The 18,948-nt window shown below is 41.7% G+C and overlaps 1 protein-coding gene across 2 annotated transcripts in view; it reads left to right on the top strand.

The window, feature by feature from the left end:
• The window catches only part of clocka (clock circadian regulator a), a 136,052-nt gene that overhangs the window by 80,955 nt on the left and 36,149 nt on the right, over positions 1-18,948 (top strand). For both annotated transcript variants that reach the window (XR_013577488.1, XM_078548002.1), the window contains exons 12-14: positions 2,847-2,994; positions 5,796-5,871; positions 13,362-13,500. Coding sequence is in view for 1 of the 2 variants with exons in the window: in XM_078548002.1 (XP_078404128.1) it covers positions 2,847-2,994; positions 5,796-5,871; positions 13,362-13,500 (363 nt within the window). In the remaining variant the exon portion in view is untranslated. The remainder of the gene's footprint in view (positions 1-2,846; positions 2,995-5,795; positions 5,872-13,361; positions 13,501-18,948) is intronic.

Here is an 18,948-nt window from a genome sequence, read left to right as displayed (position 1 = left end):
CGTATTGAGGAACAAACTATCTCACTACAGAGGTTACTAAGGATGAGATCAATTTGTCATGCATGTTCTTTCCTGCTGTGATTTTGTTACAGTAAGGATGATTGAACAGATTCACTGGCTATACCACAGCCATTTTGTAGTACCAACACTTGAGTGGAGACAGTGGAATACTGCCTGACATTGATGTCATTGATCTGGGCTCTAGCCAGGTATGGAAAGTCGTTAGTGTACAGTGTTACTGAGTTGGATAAGTAGATGCAGTTGATGTGTTGTACCCTCAGTAAATGAAATGGATGTAGGAGTCCTTTTGTGCAGAGCTGGAAAGTTGTGTGGGCAAAGAGGTGAGTAGGGATGAATATTGGTGTGAGCATGATAGCTTTTTCTTCCTGTCTATATTTGAATGAATTACATAGATATTTGAACCAAACAAAAAATATGCTATAAATTTTATTCTAGAACCACATTTAAAATGTTATAATACTATTTGCAAAACCATTACAAGTGAAGAAATGCCACTCATTGAGTAAAACTGTATTAGCGAGCAAGTTAAGGAGGAAATTATGATGGGTCTTGATTTGAATACACTAATGATCCAGGATGGTAAATACTGTAGGACAGAGTTTAATTCTAAAAATAAAGTGCAGTAAAGGACTAACCACAGCAATATTGCTAAAGCAGACAAAGCACTGAAATAGAAGAAGTTGATATTTAGAGGAAAGAGGGGATTGTTGATTGGACAATCTTCTTTTTCTTGTGTCCTGCCCAGGAGTGTGAGAAAGGTAGTAGATGAGCAGTAATTAAGACTTAAAAGGATCTTAGCTTTATGAGTTGTTGGTGCAAAAGAGAAAACAGAACTTCTTGGAAGCAGTTTAAGCATAGGAGGAAATTTGAGATTTCATTTAAGGCCAGCGGAGACTGTGAGGCCAAGAATATTGATAAATGAAGAAGGAATAAGATGATTAATGAAGAATAGAATCATTAACATAGAATTGACTGTTGATTGGAGTAGCTCATTCATGAGAAGTAACTGTCTAGGGAAAGAACCAAGCCAAGAGGTACCACTGAGTAGTGGAAAATATTAGGATGATCTTAAATTACAGTACAGATAGAGGAATCAAAAAGAAAACTATATGGCCTTGGGATTAATTTGGAAGAAGTTTTTGGATAGTGCAATTAGTTTAGCAACGTGCAACATCCAAATCTTTCAAGACTTTCAAGGAGTTCACATAAAGTACAGATGACATACTAAAGTGTTCAAGAGCAGTCGTATGATCATGCTGAAAATGCTTTTGGATCAGGAGTTAGAGAAGAATTTTCAAGGTGATAAATTACTTCTAAGCAAATAGCACCTTTGATAACTTTCGAATGTTCTGAGCTGAGAAGAAACATTGGAAATGGAGCTTTTTATGGGCAAATTTCCAAAGAGAAAGAAAGGTATTGCTGAAAAAAGAGACATGTCTAAGCTTTTCGTCTTGCTTTGCAAGAATACCGATATAAGGGAGAAAAAACAATTTATACTGTATGTGAAGAGAGTGCTGATTGGTTGGCAAGTGGTGTTGTCATAGAGATGCACCACTGATGGTGACTGACAGTTAACTGCCAAGCATTGTTTGAAATTTAATTGCGCCTGTTTCAGCTAAACAAAATAAGTGACAGCCATTTGCAGGTTCATTCCTCAGGGCAATGCCTTGACCAATCAGGGTCAAGCTGCCTGGTTTAAATTTCAAACAATGCTAACTGTCATTTAGCTGTCAGTCACCATCAGTGGTGCATTCTCCATGGCAACTAATAATCCAGAGAATTTGAGTTTGAAAATATTGAATATAGTTTTTAAAAATCTAGATATCAAAAGTTGGTTTCAGCAAAAGTGGTCATGAATCTGTTGGATTGTCATTAAAAGCCAACCTGTGATTTTTATCTGTTCTCACCTGCATTTGACTCTGTTCTACCCCAATGTGGTTGACTCGAATAATACAAGGACTAAAATGATCAAATTATGAGGTTGCATAAACTAGGCTTGCACTTATTTGAATATAGAATATTAAAGAATTATCTAATTGAGGTAATTAAGATGAAAGGTTTGTTAGGGTAGATAGAGATAAACTATTTGCTCTGAACGGGGAATATAATCTTAAATTTAGAGCTAAACTGTTGATGTTGGATGATGTTAAAAAGTATTTCTTCACGCAAAGGCTGGTGGAAATCTGGAATTCTCCCCCACAAAACCTATTGAACTTAGGTCAGTTGAAAATTTCAAAACTGAGATTTATAGATTTTTGTTAAGCAAGGGTATTCAGGGTAATCGAACCAAGTTGGCCAGATGTAGAGCTAAGTTGCATATGAGCCGAGATCAAATTTAAGGACAGAATAGGCTTGTGGGCTGAATGGCCTACTACTATTCCTATTAACTGTCCTCCAATGTAGCCTAGCAAGATGCTTAGTTGCATCAAACAGGAAAACTAAGAATGAGGAATAACTGCTGGTCTTTCCATCCCTGAGAATGTTTTTTTTTAAAGAAGCCTATGTTTTCTTCTTTTGCCATTGATACCACCAGAATGACTACTGGTGGGTTCTGGGTACCCAAATGGAAGTGGCCTGTTTGCACTCAATTTTCCTGTGTCAGTCAGTAGAATAAATTTGTATGTAAATTTGGACAGATCTAAAGAACACCTTATAATATAGTCAATGTAGTGAAAGCTGGCTAAATTCTACCATTAAGTTGTGTTTCATTTTGAATTGTACAATATAAAGATTGAATAATCAAATAGTTGATGCTTGAACAATGTAGCTATCATAAATTTGCAATTTGAATGTGTAATTGTGTGTCGACTTATTTTTAATTTTAGTAATACAGTATGGAAAGGGCAAGTCTTGCTACTACAGATTTCTTACAAAAGGGCAACAATGGATGTGGCTTCAGACTCATTATTACATTACTTATCATCAGTGGAACTCCAGGCCAGAATTCATTGTCTGTAATCATTCTGTTGTAAGGTACAAGAACTTCAGCTAATACATTTAGCCTACTTCAACATGTATTTTTATTGTTATTTGTAATCAAAACCTACTAAGTTATAATTTGTCCCACCCTAATTACTTTTAACATTTGAACAATTAAATTTCAGGTCCCATATAAAAAGATTTACCAAAGAGGAAGAAAAGTCTAGTGAGAGTACTTGATGAAAGTGCTCCCCAATTTTTTCTTGGGAGAAAATGATCCTCTCATTTTAAATCTCTTTGACATTTTTTAAGCTTCAGTACTCAGGAGGGTTGAGATAGTTCTTCAAATTTAAATTGAATACACTATTCTTCAGAGCTGTTTGTGACTATTTTTGGAAAAAGAAAATGACACCACAAGTTTTGGATATTTATTAGTTAAGTCGTTACACAATCACAACAGTTATCACTCAAAGTGATAGGGGCATTTACAATTACACTAATCCTCATCCTTTCCTTCTGAATTTCTTTCGATGCATCTTAATCAATATCCAGTCCCTCATCAATACACATATTTGGCTGGTATCAAACAAACGTTTTGGTTGTGTCAGTCTCAACAGGGTTCGCTGAATCAGTGTGGCCTATTGGTGATATTCACTTATTTAATATTTTACTTTCCAATTTGCAACTGGTAATCAACACAATCATTTTATTCTTGCAGATGAACCTCTAGAGAATATTTAGCTTTAACAATTGGAGGTTTGAAGTTTTTCTAAGCCTCCAAGAATTATATATTCATGCTTCAGCAATCTCAGAAAGAAAGACTTGCATTTATACAGTGTCTTTCATGACCACGGAACATCTCTAATTGATTTTTACAGCAAATGAAGCACTTTGAAGTATAGTCAGTGTTGTAATGTAGAAAATGCAGCAGCCAAGTGGTGCATAGCAAGCTCCTACAAACAGCAGTTTGATTGAGAGCTAAGTATTGGCCAGGACAATGGGGACCACTCTATGCTGTTCTTCATAATAGTGCTGTAGGATCTTTTACACCCACCCATGTCTTATCCAAAGATGGCACCTCAGAATTCTCAGCCGTGATTTTTGTGCTCAAGTCCTGGGCCTGCATTTTCCCATCGGCGATTTGGGGGCGTGGCCCGCTCGCCGACGTGAAAATGACGCGAGATGATGTCGGGAGGAACCCCCGACGTCATCCCGGTTCCTTTAAATTTTTAGGAAGGCAGGCAGACAGCGAAATCAGCTGTGCGCCCGCCGACCTGTCAATAGCCAATTAAGGCCATTGACAGGGTAATTAAGATAATTAAAGACCTGCCCATCCAACCTTAAGGCTGGCGGGCAGGCCAGGAGCCCCAGCGGGCTTCTGATAATGCATGAAACCTTATCCACTGGTGGGATGAGGTTTCATGTCCATTTTTAAAATTTTTAATACATTTTATGTGATACTTATTAACATGTCCCATCTCGTGTGACATTGTCACATGAGGGGGAACATGTTAATTTTTTTACTACTCTATTTTTAAAGTTTTTTGGACTGTCAGTAATCTCCCTGAGACAGCACTTTGTATCAGGGAGCAGTGTGCATTTTGACGGTTGGGGAATGTCTCTCCCCCCTGCACAGGAAGCGCATAGCACTTCCCGTTGGGCAGGCCACTGGGCGGGCCTTAATTGGCCCGCCCACTCAAATTAGCGGCGGGCCCCATTTCGGTGGCGGGGGTCGGCTGCCCGCCCACCGCCAAGCTGGTGGGGCCCACACACCCATCAAGGGCAAAATTCTGCTCCTGGAGTGGGACTTGAACCTACAACCTTCTGACAGAGAAGCAAGAGTGCTACCAACTGAGGTTGAAGATGAACCTGATCTGTGAGTTAGTTCTGGTGTCAGTGCCAGAAATTCCTTCAAAGCATTTGTGTTTCTGTCTTTTGACATCATTTCTGACAGTCAGACAGTACTTAAACCAATTTAAAGTCAGGACTTCTACTTTGCACATGCTCCATGATGTTACCCATAATTAATGTCCCTATCTAACTTAGTGCAGAGGATTCCCTATTTTGTTTTCAAAATTTGCTTATTAAATAAAGTATGCTACTAACTCTGCTGATAGTTTCACAAATGACTAAGAAAGAGGCAATAGCTCTATTGTCATGTTCTTGGCACAGATTGTCACCTGCCATCAGTGTTTGGTGTCTACCTATTTAAATCAGTAGAAGAAATCCGAACGGCTACAATGTTGGCATCTACCCAATCATGGGAAAATTGCCCGGATATGCACTGTCCACAAAAAGCAGGAAAAACGCAATCTCACAGTTACTAGCTCATCAATCTACTTTCAATCATCAACAAAGTAATAGCAGGTTTGTTGACACTGCTATTAAGTGGCACTCACTCAGCAATAACCTGTTCACTGATGCTCAGTTTGGATTTTGCCTGGACCACTTGACTGTTGACTTCATTACAGCCTTGATCCAATTTTTACAATCATCCTAAAATTATAGACAGGAGAAAACCTAATGGTCCATCTAACTTGTCTGACAAAATTGTGATGGGTTATGCATTATAAAACATATGTTCCCACATCTCCCAGGCCATGAACATATTTTAAAACCCAGTACAATTAGTGGGGAAAATAACATGGAAATTCCTCTCTGACCCACTTAGGTGATTGAAACTAGTCCAGGAGGTCACATTCAGCCTGTAATGACCTACCGCATGATTGCTTTTAATTTTAGAAGATGCCTATCTTTAAGCTAGATCAGGGAGATGCCACAGGATCAGCATATATTGAAGCTGAAATATAATGTGGATATTATGACATAGTTGAAAATTTTCATTTCTCATGCAGTTATGCAGAAGTACGAGCAGAGAGAAGAAGAGAGCTTGGAATAGAAGAGTCCCCATCAGAGATTATTGCTGACAAGGTACACTAATTGAGTACTCAGCAGATGAGTGTTCTGGGTAAATAGTGGGCACACTCATAGTCCTGAATTAATTTGAAGAATGCATGCACATCATTGCTTTTACAGTCCAAAACCATAAAATTGTTTTTCTTCTACACCTGTGAAAAATGATACCTTGCATCAGGAGAATTGACTGTGGAAAAAAGGTGATCATCCTGCTAATAAAGAACTATAGGCATATGTTGCTAGAGGTACGATGATACAATAGGTTAAAAAAAATTGTACATTCCAAGAAAATATACATATTGCTACAAACCAAGTTTGTTTTGTAGTACTTAGAATATATATATAAAAATGTGAAGTTTAATTTGGTTCAAAGAAACACACCTGCCCAGTGCAGTAAGCAATTCCTAGTGTTCAGCTATCAGCCTTCTGCAAAGTATGAATCTAAATCCTCTTCAGCAGAGCTAGTACGAAATTTTGCTGTGTAGTGAATTAGCACCTGTTGCATCTTATGCCCTGACTTAGCTCTTGCACATTTGTACATGGTGATTCACCATGTGAAGACCCCTCATCTAGCCAAACCTAGAATGTGTGATAATATCTGAGTTGGTACTTGTAGGCTCAGATCGATTGACGGTGCATCTTCAGGAAGGCAGATGAAGGAGAAGGACATGGGTTAGTGTTTAGTGTGATGGGGGAATAGAAAGAGAAGTGGCTGTTGGTTGTCATCCAGAATGTGTACGGTGAGATAGAATTACAACAGAAAAAGGAGGATAATGTATAGCAAAACCCTCCAGGTGTGTGATGTTCAGCATGTTTTCATCCACAGCACATATGGCATGCATATGCTCTTGGCTTCCTCTGGTCTCAGTGCATGACCTCCTGCTGCAAGAAAGAAGGAAGTGTGGTTAGTAAAAATCAGAGGTGTTTAGAGAATGTGCCCGTCATGACAGAATCATTGGTATGCAATATTTAAAATGTGAGATGCGGAGAAATGAGGGTTGGAATAATGGTGAGTGTACAAGTTTAAGAGAACGAAGGTGGAATCAAATGTGGTGAAATTATTATAGTAGAGTGAGAGGAAGCAGAGGAGAGGGGAATTACAAATCAAATTGGCAAAGGTCATCTGGAAGATAAGTTTGTAGAATGCTTTTGTGACAGTTTCCTAGAACAATACTTTGTGGAGTTGTATAGGAATAAAGCTATTTCAGATCTAGAATTATGTAATGAGGCAGGGTTAATTAGTAACCTCATAATAAAACATCCTTTGAAAAAAAATGATCATAATAAAATTGAATTCCATATTGTGTTTGAGAGCGACATACTTGAGTTCAGAACAAGAGTCTTAAACTTAAACAAAGCCAATTACATAAGTATAAGGAGAGGTCTGGCAGAGGTTGATTGGGCAAATAAACTAAAAGGTAAATTAACTGTGGAAAACATTTATTAAAGAACTATTTCAAAATTTTCATCAAAAATATTGTCCCATTTTAAAAAATAGAAACTCTGTAAGAAAGATCCACTAGTGGCTTACTAGGGAAGTTGAGGATAATATTAGATTAAAAAATAGATCTATAATGTTGTGAAGAATATAAGTATGTCTGAGGATTGGGATAGCTTTAGAAACCCGCAAAAGATGATCAAAGAATTGCAAATAAATAGAATATGAGGATAACCTAGCTAGAAATATAAAAACAGCTTGTAAGAGCTTTTACAAGTATATAAAAAGGAAAGTAGCTAAAGTAAACATTGGTCCCTTAGAGGCAGAGACAAGAGAAATTATCATGGGGAACGAGGAAATGGCAGAGACATTGAACAAATATTTTGTGCCTGTTTTCACAATGGAAGACACAAATTACTTACCAGAAATAGAGGGTACACAAGGACTAATAAAAGTAAGGAACTTATAGTAATTAATATCAGATAAAAAAAATAAATATTTGAGAAACTTAAGGGATGAAGCCAATATATCCCCAGGACCTGATTGTCTATATCCCAGGGATCTGAAAGGGGCAGCTGCAGAGATAGTGGACATGCTGGTTATGATTTTCTAAAATTCCCTAGATTCTAGAATGACTCCAGCAGATTAAAAGTTAACAAATGTAATATCATTACTCAAGAAAGGAGGGAGAGAGAAAACAGGGGACTACAGGCCAGTTAGCCTGATATCACTCATCACAAAAATGCTGGTATCTATTATTAAGGAACACTGCACTCCAAAAATCATAGTATGATTAGAGAATCAACATAGTTTTACAAAAGGGAAATCACGTTTTGACAAATTTACTAAAGTTTTTTGAGGATGTAACTGATAGGGTAGCTAAAGGGGGATAAAGTAGGCATAGGTATACTTGGATTTCCAAAAGGCATTTAATAAAGTACCTCACAAAAGGTTAATAGGCAAGATAAAAGTTCGTGGAGTTGGGGGTAATATATTAACGTAGATGGAGGATTGGTTGATGGACAGGAAGCAGAGATTTTCAATAAACGGGGCATTTCAAAATGGTAGTCTGCAAATAGTGGAGTGCCACAAGGATCAGTGTCCGCTATTTACAATTTATATTAATGACTTAAACAAAGAAACAAAGTAGGGTATCCAAGTTTTCTGCAAGTACAAAGCAAGGAGGGAATGTAAGCTGTGAGGAGGACATAGAGTCTACAGAGAAATACAGACCGGTAAAGAGAGTGGACGACAAGGCTGAAGCATTTGTAACCATCTTTGGCCAGAAGTGCCAAATGGAAAATCCATCTTGGCCTCCTCCTGAGCTCCACAACATAACATGCCAGTCTTCAGCAAATTCGGATCACTCCACATGATATCAAAAAATGGCTGAAGACACGGGATACTGCAAAGGTTATTGGCCCTCACAACACTCCAGCAATATACTGAAGACTTGTGCTCCCGAACTAGCCACGCCTTTAGCCAAGTTGTTCCAGTACAACTACAACACTGCATCTACCCAGCAATGTGGAAAATTCCCTGGGTATGTCCTGTCAACAGAAAGCAGGACAAATCCAACCTGGCCAATTCCCAACCCATCAGTCTCCTCTGGATCATCAGCAAAATGGTGGAAGGGATCATCAACTGTGCTATCAAGCAATAACCAGCAATAACTCAGCAATAACCTGTTCACTGACACTCAGTTTGGATTCCACCAGGGCCACTCAATTCCTGACCTCATTACAGCCTTGGTCCAAACATGGATGAAAGAGTTGAACTCAAAGGCCAGAATCTTCGGGTCGGCGAGCAGGGACGGGGCCCGCTCGCTGATGTGTAAAACGACACGCATGCGCGAAACAGCGCAGCCCCCGACTCAGCCTACTCCCCTCACCCGCACAGGGAGTACACAGCACTTCTGGGTGCGCGTCACGCTGGGCGGGCCTTAATTGGCCCGCCTACGTAAAATGACAGTGCCCAGCCGATCGCGGGTGGCGATCGGCTATGCACCTGCCTGCGCCCACTCCTGTCTAATCCCCCCCGACGGGGAGAAAATTCTCCCCAAAAGGTGAGATGAGAGTGACTGTCCTTGACATCAAGGCAGTATTTGACCGTGTGGCATCAAGGAGCCCTGGAAAAACTGAGATCAATGGGAATCGGAGGGTAAACTCTCTACTGGTTGGAGTCATACTTAGAACAAAGGAAGGTGGTTGTGGTTGTTGGAGATCAATCATTTCAGTCCCAAGACATGGATGCTGGAGTTCCTCCAGGTAATTTCCTTGGCCCAACCATGTTCAGCTGCTTCATCAATGACCTTCCCCCCATCATAAGGTCAAAAGTGGGGATGTTCGCCGATGATTGCACAGTGTTCAACATCATTTGGGAATCCTCAGATACTGAAGTAGTCCATGTTCATAGGCAGCAAGGCTTTGATAACATTCAGGCTTGGGCTGATAAGTGGCAAGTAACATTTACACCACATAAGTGCCAATCTCCAACAAGAGAGAACCAAACCATCTGCCCATTATATTCAACGGCACTACCATCACTGAATTCCCCACTATCAATATCCTGGGGTTTACCATTACCAGAAACTGAATTGGTCCAGCCATATAAATACTGTGGCTGCAAGAGCAGGTCTGAGGCTGGGAATACTGCAGTGAGTAACTCACCTCCTGACTCCCCAAAGGCCATCCACCATCTACAAGACACAAGTCATGAGTGTGATGCAATACTCTCCACCTACCTGGATGAATGCAGCTCCAACAACACTCAAGAAGCTTGATACATTTCAGGATAAAACAGCCTTCTTGATTAGCATCCTGTTTACCACCTTAAACGTTCACTCCTTCTATCACCAACGCATAGTGGCAGCAGTGTGTACCATCTACAAGATGCACTGCAGCACCTCACCAAAGCTCCTTCAACAGCACCTTCCAAACCCATAACCTGTACTAGCTAGAAGGACAAGGCAGCAGAAGAATGGGAAAACCACCACCTGCAAGTTCCACACCAAGCCACACACTATCCTGACTTGGAATTATATCCCTGCTCCTTCAATGTCACTGGGTCAAAATCCTGGAACTCCCTTCCTAACAGCATCATGGGTGTAACAGCACATAGACTGCAGTGACTCAAGAAGGCAGCTTACCACCACCTCCTTGAGGACAATTAGGGATCAGCAATAAATACTGGCCAAGTCAGTGATGTTTGCATCATGTGAACAAATAACTAAGAATTCTGGCAGTGTTACAGCTTCATTAGGCACAACAATCTTCCTGACAAAGAAATAAGTCTGTAATTAATTGTTGATTATTTGAAGCCATGGGAAACTACAATATAAGACTGCTTAAACAGAATTTGGCAAATGTTTCCTCTATCTAGTGAATTGCTGCTTGACCCCCTTTTTATGAGTGATGCTATAGCAAAACTGATAAGATATGCTGAATTGCCAACTGTTAACATGCTGGGGGTTACCAATGATCAGAATCTGAACTGGAGCAGCCAAATAAATACTGTGGCTACAAAAGCAGATCAGAGACTGGGAATTCTGAGGTTTGTAACTTATCTCTTGGCTCTCCAAAGCCTGTCCACCATCAGCAAAGCACAAGTGAGGCATGTGACAAAATACTGTTCACTTGCCTGAATGAGTACAGCTCCAACAACACTCAAGAAGCTCAGCACCATACAGGACAAATCAGTCCACTTGATTGGCACCCCATCCATGAACTTAAACATTCACTCCTTCCGCCACCATCACACAATGGCAGCAGTGTGTACCACGTACAAGATTTACTGCAGCAACTCACCAAGGCTCCTTCAGCAGCATCTTTCAAACCTACATCCTCTTCACCTGGAAGGACAATGGCAACAGATGTATGGAAACACCACCACCTCCAAGCCACACACCATCCTCTCTTGGAACTAAATCGGCATTCCTTCATTGTCACTGGATCAAAACTTTTCTAATAGCACTGTGGGAGTACCTGCACCAAATGGACTTTATTTTTATTCATTCATGGGATGTGGGCTTACCTGGCTGGGCCAGCATTTATTGCCCATCCCTAATTGCCCTTGAGGTGGTGGTGATGAGCTGCCTTCTTGAACTGCTGCAGCCCATGTGGTGTAGGTACACCCACAGTGCTGTTAGGATGGGACTTCCAGGATTTTGACCCAGCGACAGTGAAGGAACGGTGATATATTTCCAAGTCAGGATGGTGAGTGACTTGGAGGGGAACTTCCAGGTGATGGTGTTCCCATATATCTCCTGCCCTTGTCCTTCTAGACGGTAGTGGTTGTGGGTTTGGAAGGTGCTGTCTAAGGAGCCTTGATGAATTCCTGCACTGCATCTTGTAGATGGTACACTGCTGTTACTGTGCGATGGTGGTGGAGGGAGTGAATGTTTGTGGATGTGGTGCCAATCAAGTGGGCTGCTTTGTCCTGGATGGTGTCAAGCTTCTTGAGTGTTGTGGGCGCTGCACTCATCCAGGCAAGTGGGGAGTATTCCATCACACTCCTGACTTGTGCCTTGTAGATGGCGGACAGGCTTTGGGGAGTCAGGAGATGGGTTACTCATCACACAATTACTAGCCTCTGACCTGCTCTTGTAGCCACAGTATTTATATGGCTGGTCCAGTTCAGTTTCTGGTCAATGGTAACCCCTAGGATGTTAAACTGTAGCGGTCCAAGAAGGCTGCTTCTTTCTACCTTCTTAAGGGCAATTAGGGACGGGCAACAAATGCTGCCTTTGCCAGTGACACCCACATTCCATGAAGGAATAAGAAAAAGTGCTTAGCAATACCATGCTGAATGTAATGTGATGTATTGAATAACAGACTTTGGGAAGTCAATGATTTGTACAGTAACGCTGATTTATGATACTGAATTGAAAGCACCCAAGATTAAAACTACTGGTGTACAAGTATGGTTCCAGAACAAGAGCTGGATGATGGGATTTAATGCACAAGTGAACAAGCAGAGTGTAGAATTGAGGGTCAACTTTGTAAAATTGGGTCATATTTGTCAATGCCAAAAATAACTTGCGCATAATGCAGCTAATGTAGTTGTAAATTATTTTTTCAAGGCTGCCTTGTGAACCAACTACCATAAGTATATGTGTAATCATAAACTACACCATATGACTACACCATTTGTGTAATCATAAACTGACAGTAGCTGGCTATTTGCGAAAATCTAAAGTAATCTAGACCTTTGACAGCAGCCAAACCATGATCAGTTATTTGGGGATTTAAAAATGCTGCATCTCCAACAACAAATATATATGAGTATAGTCGGGCTAATAATGAAGATGATCTATATAGCAGTTAGGGATCACGTTCTACAAGGCCATAACAGTGCACTTTTCTTTCTGATAAGAAGGTACCCATGCTGGAAAATTTGGGTAATTGTGGCAGCATCTTTTTTAGAAAGCTGGAAAGGGAAAATTCTGTGGAAATACTGGTTTTACTGATTCAAAACCCACTGAGTTGCACAGAGCCAAATTCAGGTCCAGTGTATTTTGATTTTTGCTGACTGTTATCATGAACTATTTTGCTATTCGCGTTTGGAGGGAAGCTGTACTGAGGTAGAACTTTTTCTTTTTGATGATACAGTTGTGCATATAATTCATTGTATGTCACAAGTTTTAAATATTTCTACTGATAACCTTCACAGTTTTATTGAAAGAAAATTCCTATAAGAATATATTTAAAAATTGGAAAGGAAATAACATGACGTTCTGCATCAACTGCCAATGAGCATATTGTTCATTGTATAGTGCTCAGGCATGTGATTGTGATTAAAACTACGTTTAAAATTTTTCTGAAGTCTCTTGGGGGAAAGAAAGGGTCAATCTATCTACAGGAGCAGGCTTTATGTACATCAGTATGATAAGTATGTATTATCAAATATACCTGCTTTAGAGAAATGGGAAATGTGACTTCAAAATTTTGAATTAATTACTAGGTGCTTAGAGATGTAACTTTTCTGTCAAGTTCAAGCTTGAGATTATTGGCATTAGAAAACAAATGTTTTTTCTTCCTAACTCCCTACCCATACCTCTTGGCATCAGGATTCAGGATCTGACACTAAGCTAAACACAATCAGTCTCAAGGAGTCATTGGAAAGATTTGATCACAGCCATACTCCATCTGCTTCCTCCAGGAGTTCGAGAAATTCTTCTTCACGTACTGCAGTGTCCGATCCAGCCTGTAAGTTTCAGGAAGAATAATGTACATAAATTTTATAGTATAATTAGTGTCACTTACAATATTATTGATGTTTATAAAATTTAATAAAACCCCAAAATGGTTTCTGACTGGCATTAAGACGATTTGTACAATACAATTCACCAATTATATATTTGTGATAGTGATATAGTCACATGATAGATCCATGGGCAGAGTTTTTTGCTCAGTGTGTGGCCGGCAATTAATAGGCCTATTAAGCCCATTACGTAGTTAGCAATGGTGATTTTTCATTGCTGCCCATCCAATGTTACAGTTGGCGGGTAGGTGAATCGGCCAGGCGGCCTTTTGCCTTTTTGAGGAAACCTCATCCAAAGGCGTGATGAGGTTTCCGATATTAATTTTAAAAAAGATGTTTAGACAGAATTTACATCAGCCATATGTTCAGATGATTGATCCGGATGCATGGACATTTTTTTTGGCATTTGAAAATCTTTATTTATGGTTTTTGAATTCTTCAGCTCCCTAAGGCAGCTCTCTGCCTTCAGGGAGGTTGCATTGTGCGCTCCCCCACACCTGCAGTGACTTCAGCACTCGCCCTCCTCCTGCCCCCACCCCTGTAACACAGTATTTCAGTGCGCCTTTCACGATGGCTGGCCGTTAATTGACCAGCCAGCGTGAAATTGCAGTCGGGAGCCAGTCGCAGGCAGCGGCCTGTTTTCCGGTCGCTCCCAGGCCCGCCGACTGCGCCTGCACGCCAAACTCAAAATCCTGCCCCACATGATGAAGGTCGTTCAACACAACCAAGTTCATCTACTGTAAGCAGATATGAAGGGGGTATGCACATTGTCGGGAGGGGGGTTGAGGAGGTGAGAGCACTGGGTTCCTGGGGGCGGGGAGTATTGTCAGAGGTGCAGGGAGTGTGTTTTTCTAGGCCTTACCAATATACCTCCAGCTGTTAATTATTGTCCTGTGCCTAAGAAGGATGAGGTAAATATCTGGGTAAGTATAGGGCATCTGTGTGTCCAACAGGCCCGCTTTCCACTTTTTGGTGCAAGTTTGCTTCTTATTTTCCGACCCACACCACTGGCTAGCAGCAATGTGGATAAGAGAGTCAAACGTGAAAGTCTCCCTGTTGGTAGACAGCCTCTCCATTGGCAAGTCCCCAACTGTGCCTCCTTGTGGTGCCACACAGAAACTGTGTCCCTCGTGGCCCCAGGCTAAAACTTTAAACCTGGAGGAGATTCAGCCCCCAGACATGCACGGTGCAAGCCCACTGGCATGTGGATATGCCCCAGCACTCATGAGCCAAACTTTCAGCTATGGGTGAATAGCTTCACTGCCATGTGGATACAGCAGCAGAGTTGATGGCTAAGGGATTAAACTCTGACAAAATCTGGCGTGGAGCCCAAAGCTCGACTGATGTCTAAATATATCACCTTTTCAGAAACTCCTTCAGCCAATCCGATGCCAAACGAAGTGCTTTGCATTCCTTTAGACTTGAGTGGGGAGGTCAAGAGGAGGGACCCTGATGTTTGAGTAGCCCAAGTCTCCATAAATTTTGTCTAGGCTTGTGCCCTGGAGAGAACATTCCAGTTTCACTGCAGAGTGTTAGCATAAGGCTGCAGTTACAGGTGATAACCCCAACTTAATTGACGTGACAGTGGTGCTAAATGCTGTCTCCAGTGGTGGGAGGGACCATTGTGTTCCACTGGTCAGCCACCACTCGCCTCAACTTGGGCTGCACCCCCCCGTGCTGACCCACCAAGGTCTATATGCTTCAGTGATTTCTTGGAGCTTAGAGTCTCTGCTCATCAAGTGAATGGAATCAATCACACCAGGCAAACAGATGAAACAAGCAAAAAGAAAGTGCCAACTCTTCAACTGGCAAGCTGGAACATCAGGATCAAGTGCACACGATTGACAGTTGACTGGCAGCCAGTCGATAACGCGTGCAAGATAACAGTGGTCTACATGGAAACTGATAGACTGATCATCGACATGGCACACCTACATCAACATAGTGTCCCTACAAGAGACCAGGCTTGCTGAGAGCGGATCACTGAAACAAAAACATTACACATTCATCTGGCAGGGGAAGTGATCAGAGGAAAAACGTGAGCAAGGTGTAGGCTTTGCTGTAAGGAACTCGTTACTCTCAATAATAGAATCCCCTCCCACCCAAAAAATGGTTCAGAACGTGTTCTCTCCAACTGCTTCTCAAAAAACAGAGGTAGTAAACCCAATGAGTATCTGTGCTCCACCACAGAGGTGAAGGACCAGTTCTATGAGAAGCCTCTTACTGCTTTTAGCAGAATCCCTAAGTCAGAGCATCTTTACTTAAAGGGGATTTCAATGCAAGAGTGTGTGTGGGCCATGAGGCATGGTCTTCCTACTTCAGACATCATGGCCTGGGAAAGATAAATGTGAATGGGCAGAGACGACTTGAGCTTTGCTGCTACCACGAGCTTTGTGTAACTAACATCTTCTTTCAGAACAAACCATGCCACCAGGTGTCCTGAAGACATCCAAAATCAAGGCATTGGCACCAGCTGGATCTGATCATCATTAGACGTGACTCTCTCAACACATGCAGCAACCACAGTACTTACTGTGATACAGTTCACTCCCTGTGTGCACTAGGGTGAGGATGTAACCCTTGAAGTTTTTTTGTTCAGAGCAGATATGTCATCCTTGTAGCAATAGTGCCATGCCAGATAGAAACCAACAGTTCTGCAACTCAATTAACAGACACTCTCCAAAATTCCCACACAGTGCAGAAGCAAAATGGAACATACCTCAAGGCAACATCTGCAATACTGCACTCTCAGCATAGGGGAAGCAAGAGTGGAAAATTGCTGACTGGTTCGAGGCTGACATCACTGTGGTGGAACCTGCCATTGAAGCCATTACCCGCTCTCATTAATTACAAGTGATATCGAAGCAAGAAAACTTTGCACTAAGAGCCACTCAAAATAAAGTCCAACAAGCTGCTAGGCAGTGCATCAATAATGATTACAACTGTCAGAATATCCAGATGCCCTTCGACACCAGGAATGTCAAGGGCATATATGAAGGGATTGTAAAGGTCCATTAGCAAGTGAAAATGCTCCATTGAAAACAAAGGCAGGTAAGGTCAACACCGACTGCAATAAAAAGTTAGAGAGATAGGTGGAACACTACCTTGAGCTGTATTCTAGGAAGAACACTGTCACTGATGAAGCTCTAGACACTATAGAAAGCCTGCCTGTCATGGCAGAGGTGGATATGAAATCAACAGTGAAGGAGCTCTGTGAAGTTATTGACTTGCTTGCCATGGGTTAAATATTCCATACTGCTGCACTAATGTTCCATACTGAGGAACACCTGCAGCAGCAACTGGACATATTCTCTCATGTCTGTCAAGAGTTTGGTTTGGAAAATAGAGTTGAGGCCACAAATAGCTCAGCCATGAATTTATCAAATCTCAGAGCAGGCTTGAGGGGCTGAATAGCCTGCTCCTGCTCCTAATTCATATGTTCATATGGTTTGACCATTAGCATCAAAAAGACCAAAGTCATGAGCCAGGATGTTGTCATACCGCCATTTATCAGCGTTGACAATGTGACGCTGGAGGTTGTTGATAGCTTTACTAATCTAGGCTCCACAATCATCAACAATCTGTCACTTGATGCTGAAATCAGCACGCACTTTGCAAAAGCTGTAGTTGCTATGTCCAAGCTGAGTAAGAGAATGTGGAAAAACAGCAACTTGACCGAGAACACTACCCTGTGAGTCACAAAGCCTTGTCCACAGCACTCTCTCTGTTACAGTGGTGAGATCTGGACAACACATGCCAGACAGGAGTAAATGCTGAATGGTTTCCAGCTTCTCTGTCACAGATGTTTCCTTGGCATCTCTTGGCAGGGCAACGTCACCAACTCAGAGGGTGCTAATTCCATCAGCATACACTCATTGCTAAGCCACCAATTCCTCTACTGGCTCGGCCATGTTCACAGATGGATGATGGCCGTAAACCCAAAGACCTTCTGTATGGAAATTGACCAGTGGGCCACCACCTCCTATGCATCTATCCGCTACAAGGTCACCACCAAGCAAGAAATAAAGATGGTGGACATTGACACTGACAACTGGGCGATGCTAACTGACGGCCATGACCTCTGGAAACTGACTGTTTGGAAGGGCAAGCGGAAACGAGAAGCTCAGCTGGCCAATAAGACGGCCCAGAGAAAACAGAGACCAGCAAATCATGTACATTCGCAGCCCACTGTCTCCATCTGCAGCAAATGCAGCAGAGATTGCCAAGCCAGAGTGGAGCTTCTGAACCACAACAGGTGATACTTGACACAGTTGACCACCATAGCACAAACCATCATCTTACAAGATGGAAGGTTGTCATCCATAGGGCATCTCAGAGGGGCCCGGGCAGTGTAATTCTGCCCATTGGAAGTTTAAACTTCCAAACTGTGCATGGGTCTGGTCTTCCTCAGGATTCCAATTCGTGACAGCAGCAAATGACTCAACATTCGCCGCAGTTGCCATCAGAACTTCCAGGATTATTATGTTTTTGGTTTCTAGATGTTCTTCTGTCCTCCTTTAGTAGGGATTTTATTATTTTTCCTACCATTGAAGTTAGGCTGACTGGTCCATAGTTACCTGGACATGATCTATCTCCCTTTTTAAATATAGGTATAATGTTAGCTATTCACCAGCCCTCTGGCACTGCACCTTTATTTAAACAAATTAGTAAAAGTGTTTAGTAACACCTCTGTTATCTTTTCCCTAAATTATTTTAAAAGGCAATGATGTAATCCATTCAGACCGGTGTTTATCCCCTTAAAGTTAGATTAGTTTATTTAATATTTTTATTTTAAGTGCAGCTCCTCGTTTCTAATCTTATCATTTGCTGTCACTTCCATCTGATAAATACTGAAGCAAAGTAATTAGCAGCTTTCGTCTCGTTAAGCTTGAAACTTGTAGCCTCCTCTCTGCTCCTTATTTTCACTTCCGCAGAACAGACCCTCTTCTAGATTCCTGTCCTATGACTAGACTGTCCCCTTGGGACCTTTCCTGTTCCACTCCCCTGGATTTGCGGACTTCATTCTGTAGTTCCTGGAACCTACTTCTGCAGTTTTCTCACCTGTCCAGCTACCCCTGGCAGCTGGCTTCAACTTCAGTTTGACACTTGCCACCTGTCCCTCCTATGCTGCAACTGCTTTCAACTGAACTGCAACTGCTCTTCTGTCTCTGTGGGGTCTCCTGTTGTGAGGCAACAGCACAGTTTTTCTCTACTCTTGTTGGCTTTAACACTCCTTGTAAAAATCTCAGTATGGACTGCAGCGGTTCAAGAATGTGGCTCACCACCACCTTCTCAAGGGCAATTCGGGATGGGCAGTAAATGCTGGCTCAGCCAGCGAAGCCCACATCCCTTGAATGAATAAAACCAAACTTAGAAATGCAGGTATAGAAAGA

The sequence above is a fragment of the Cetorhinus maximus genome, chromosome 1, assembly GCF_964194155.1.
Source record: "Cetorhinus maximus chromosome 1, sCetMax3.hap1.1, whole genome shotgun sequence".
NCBI lineage: Eukaryota > Metazoa > Chordata > Chondrichthyes > Lamniformes > Cetorhinidae > Cetorhinus > Cetorhinus maximus.
Note: the sequence above shows the minus strand (reverse complement) of the source record. Positions and strands in the feature narration are given on the sequence as shown.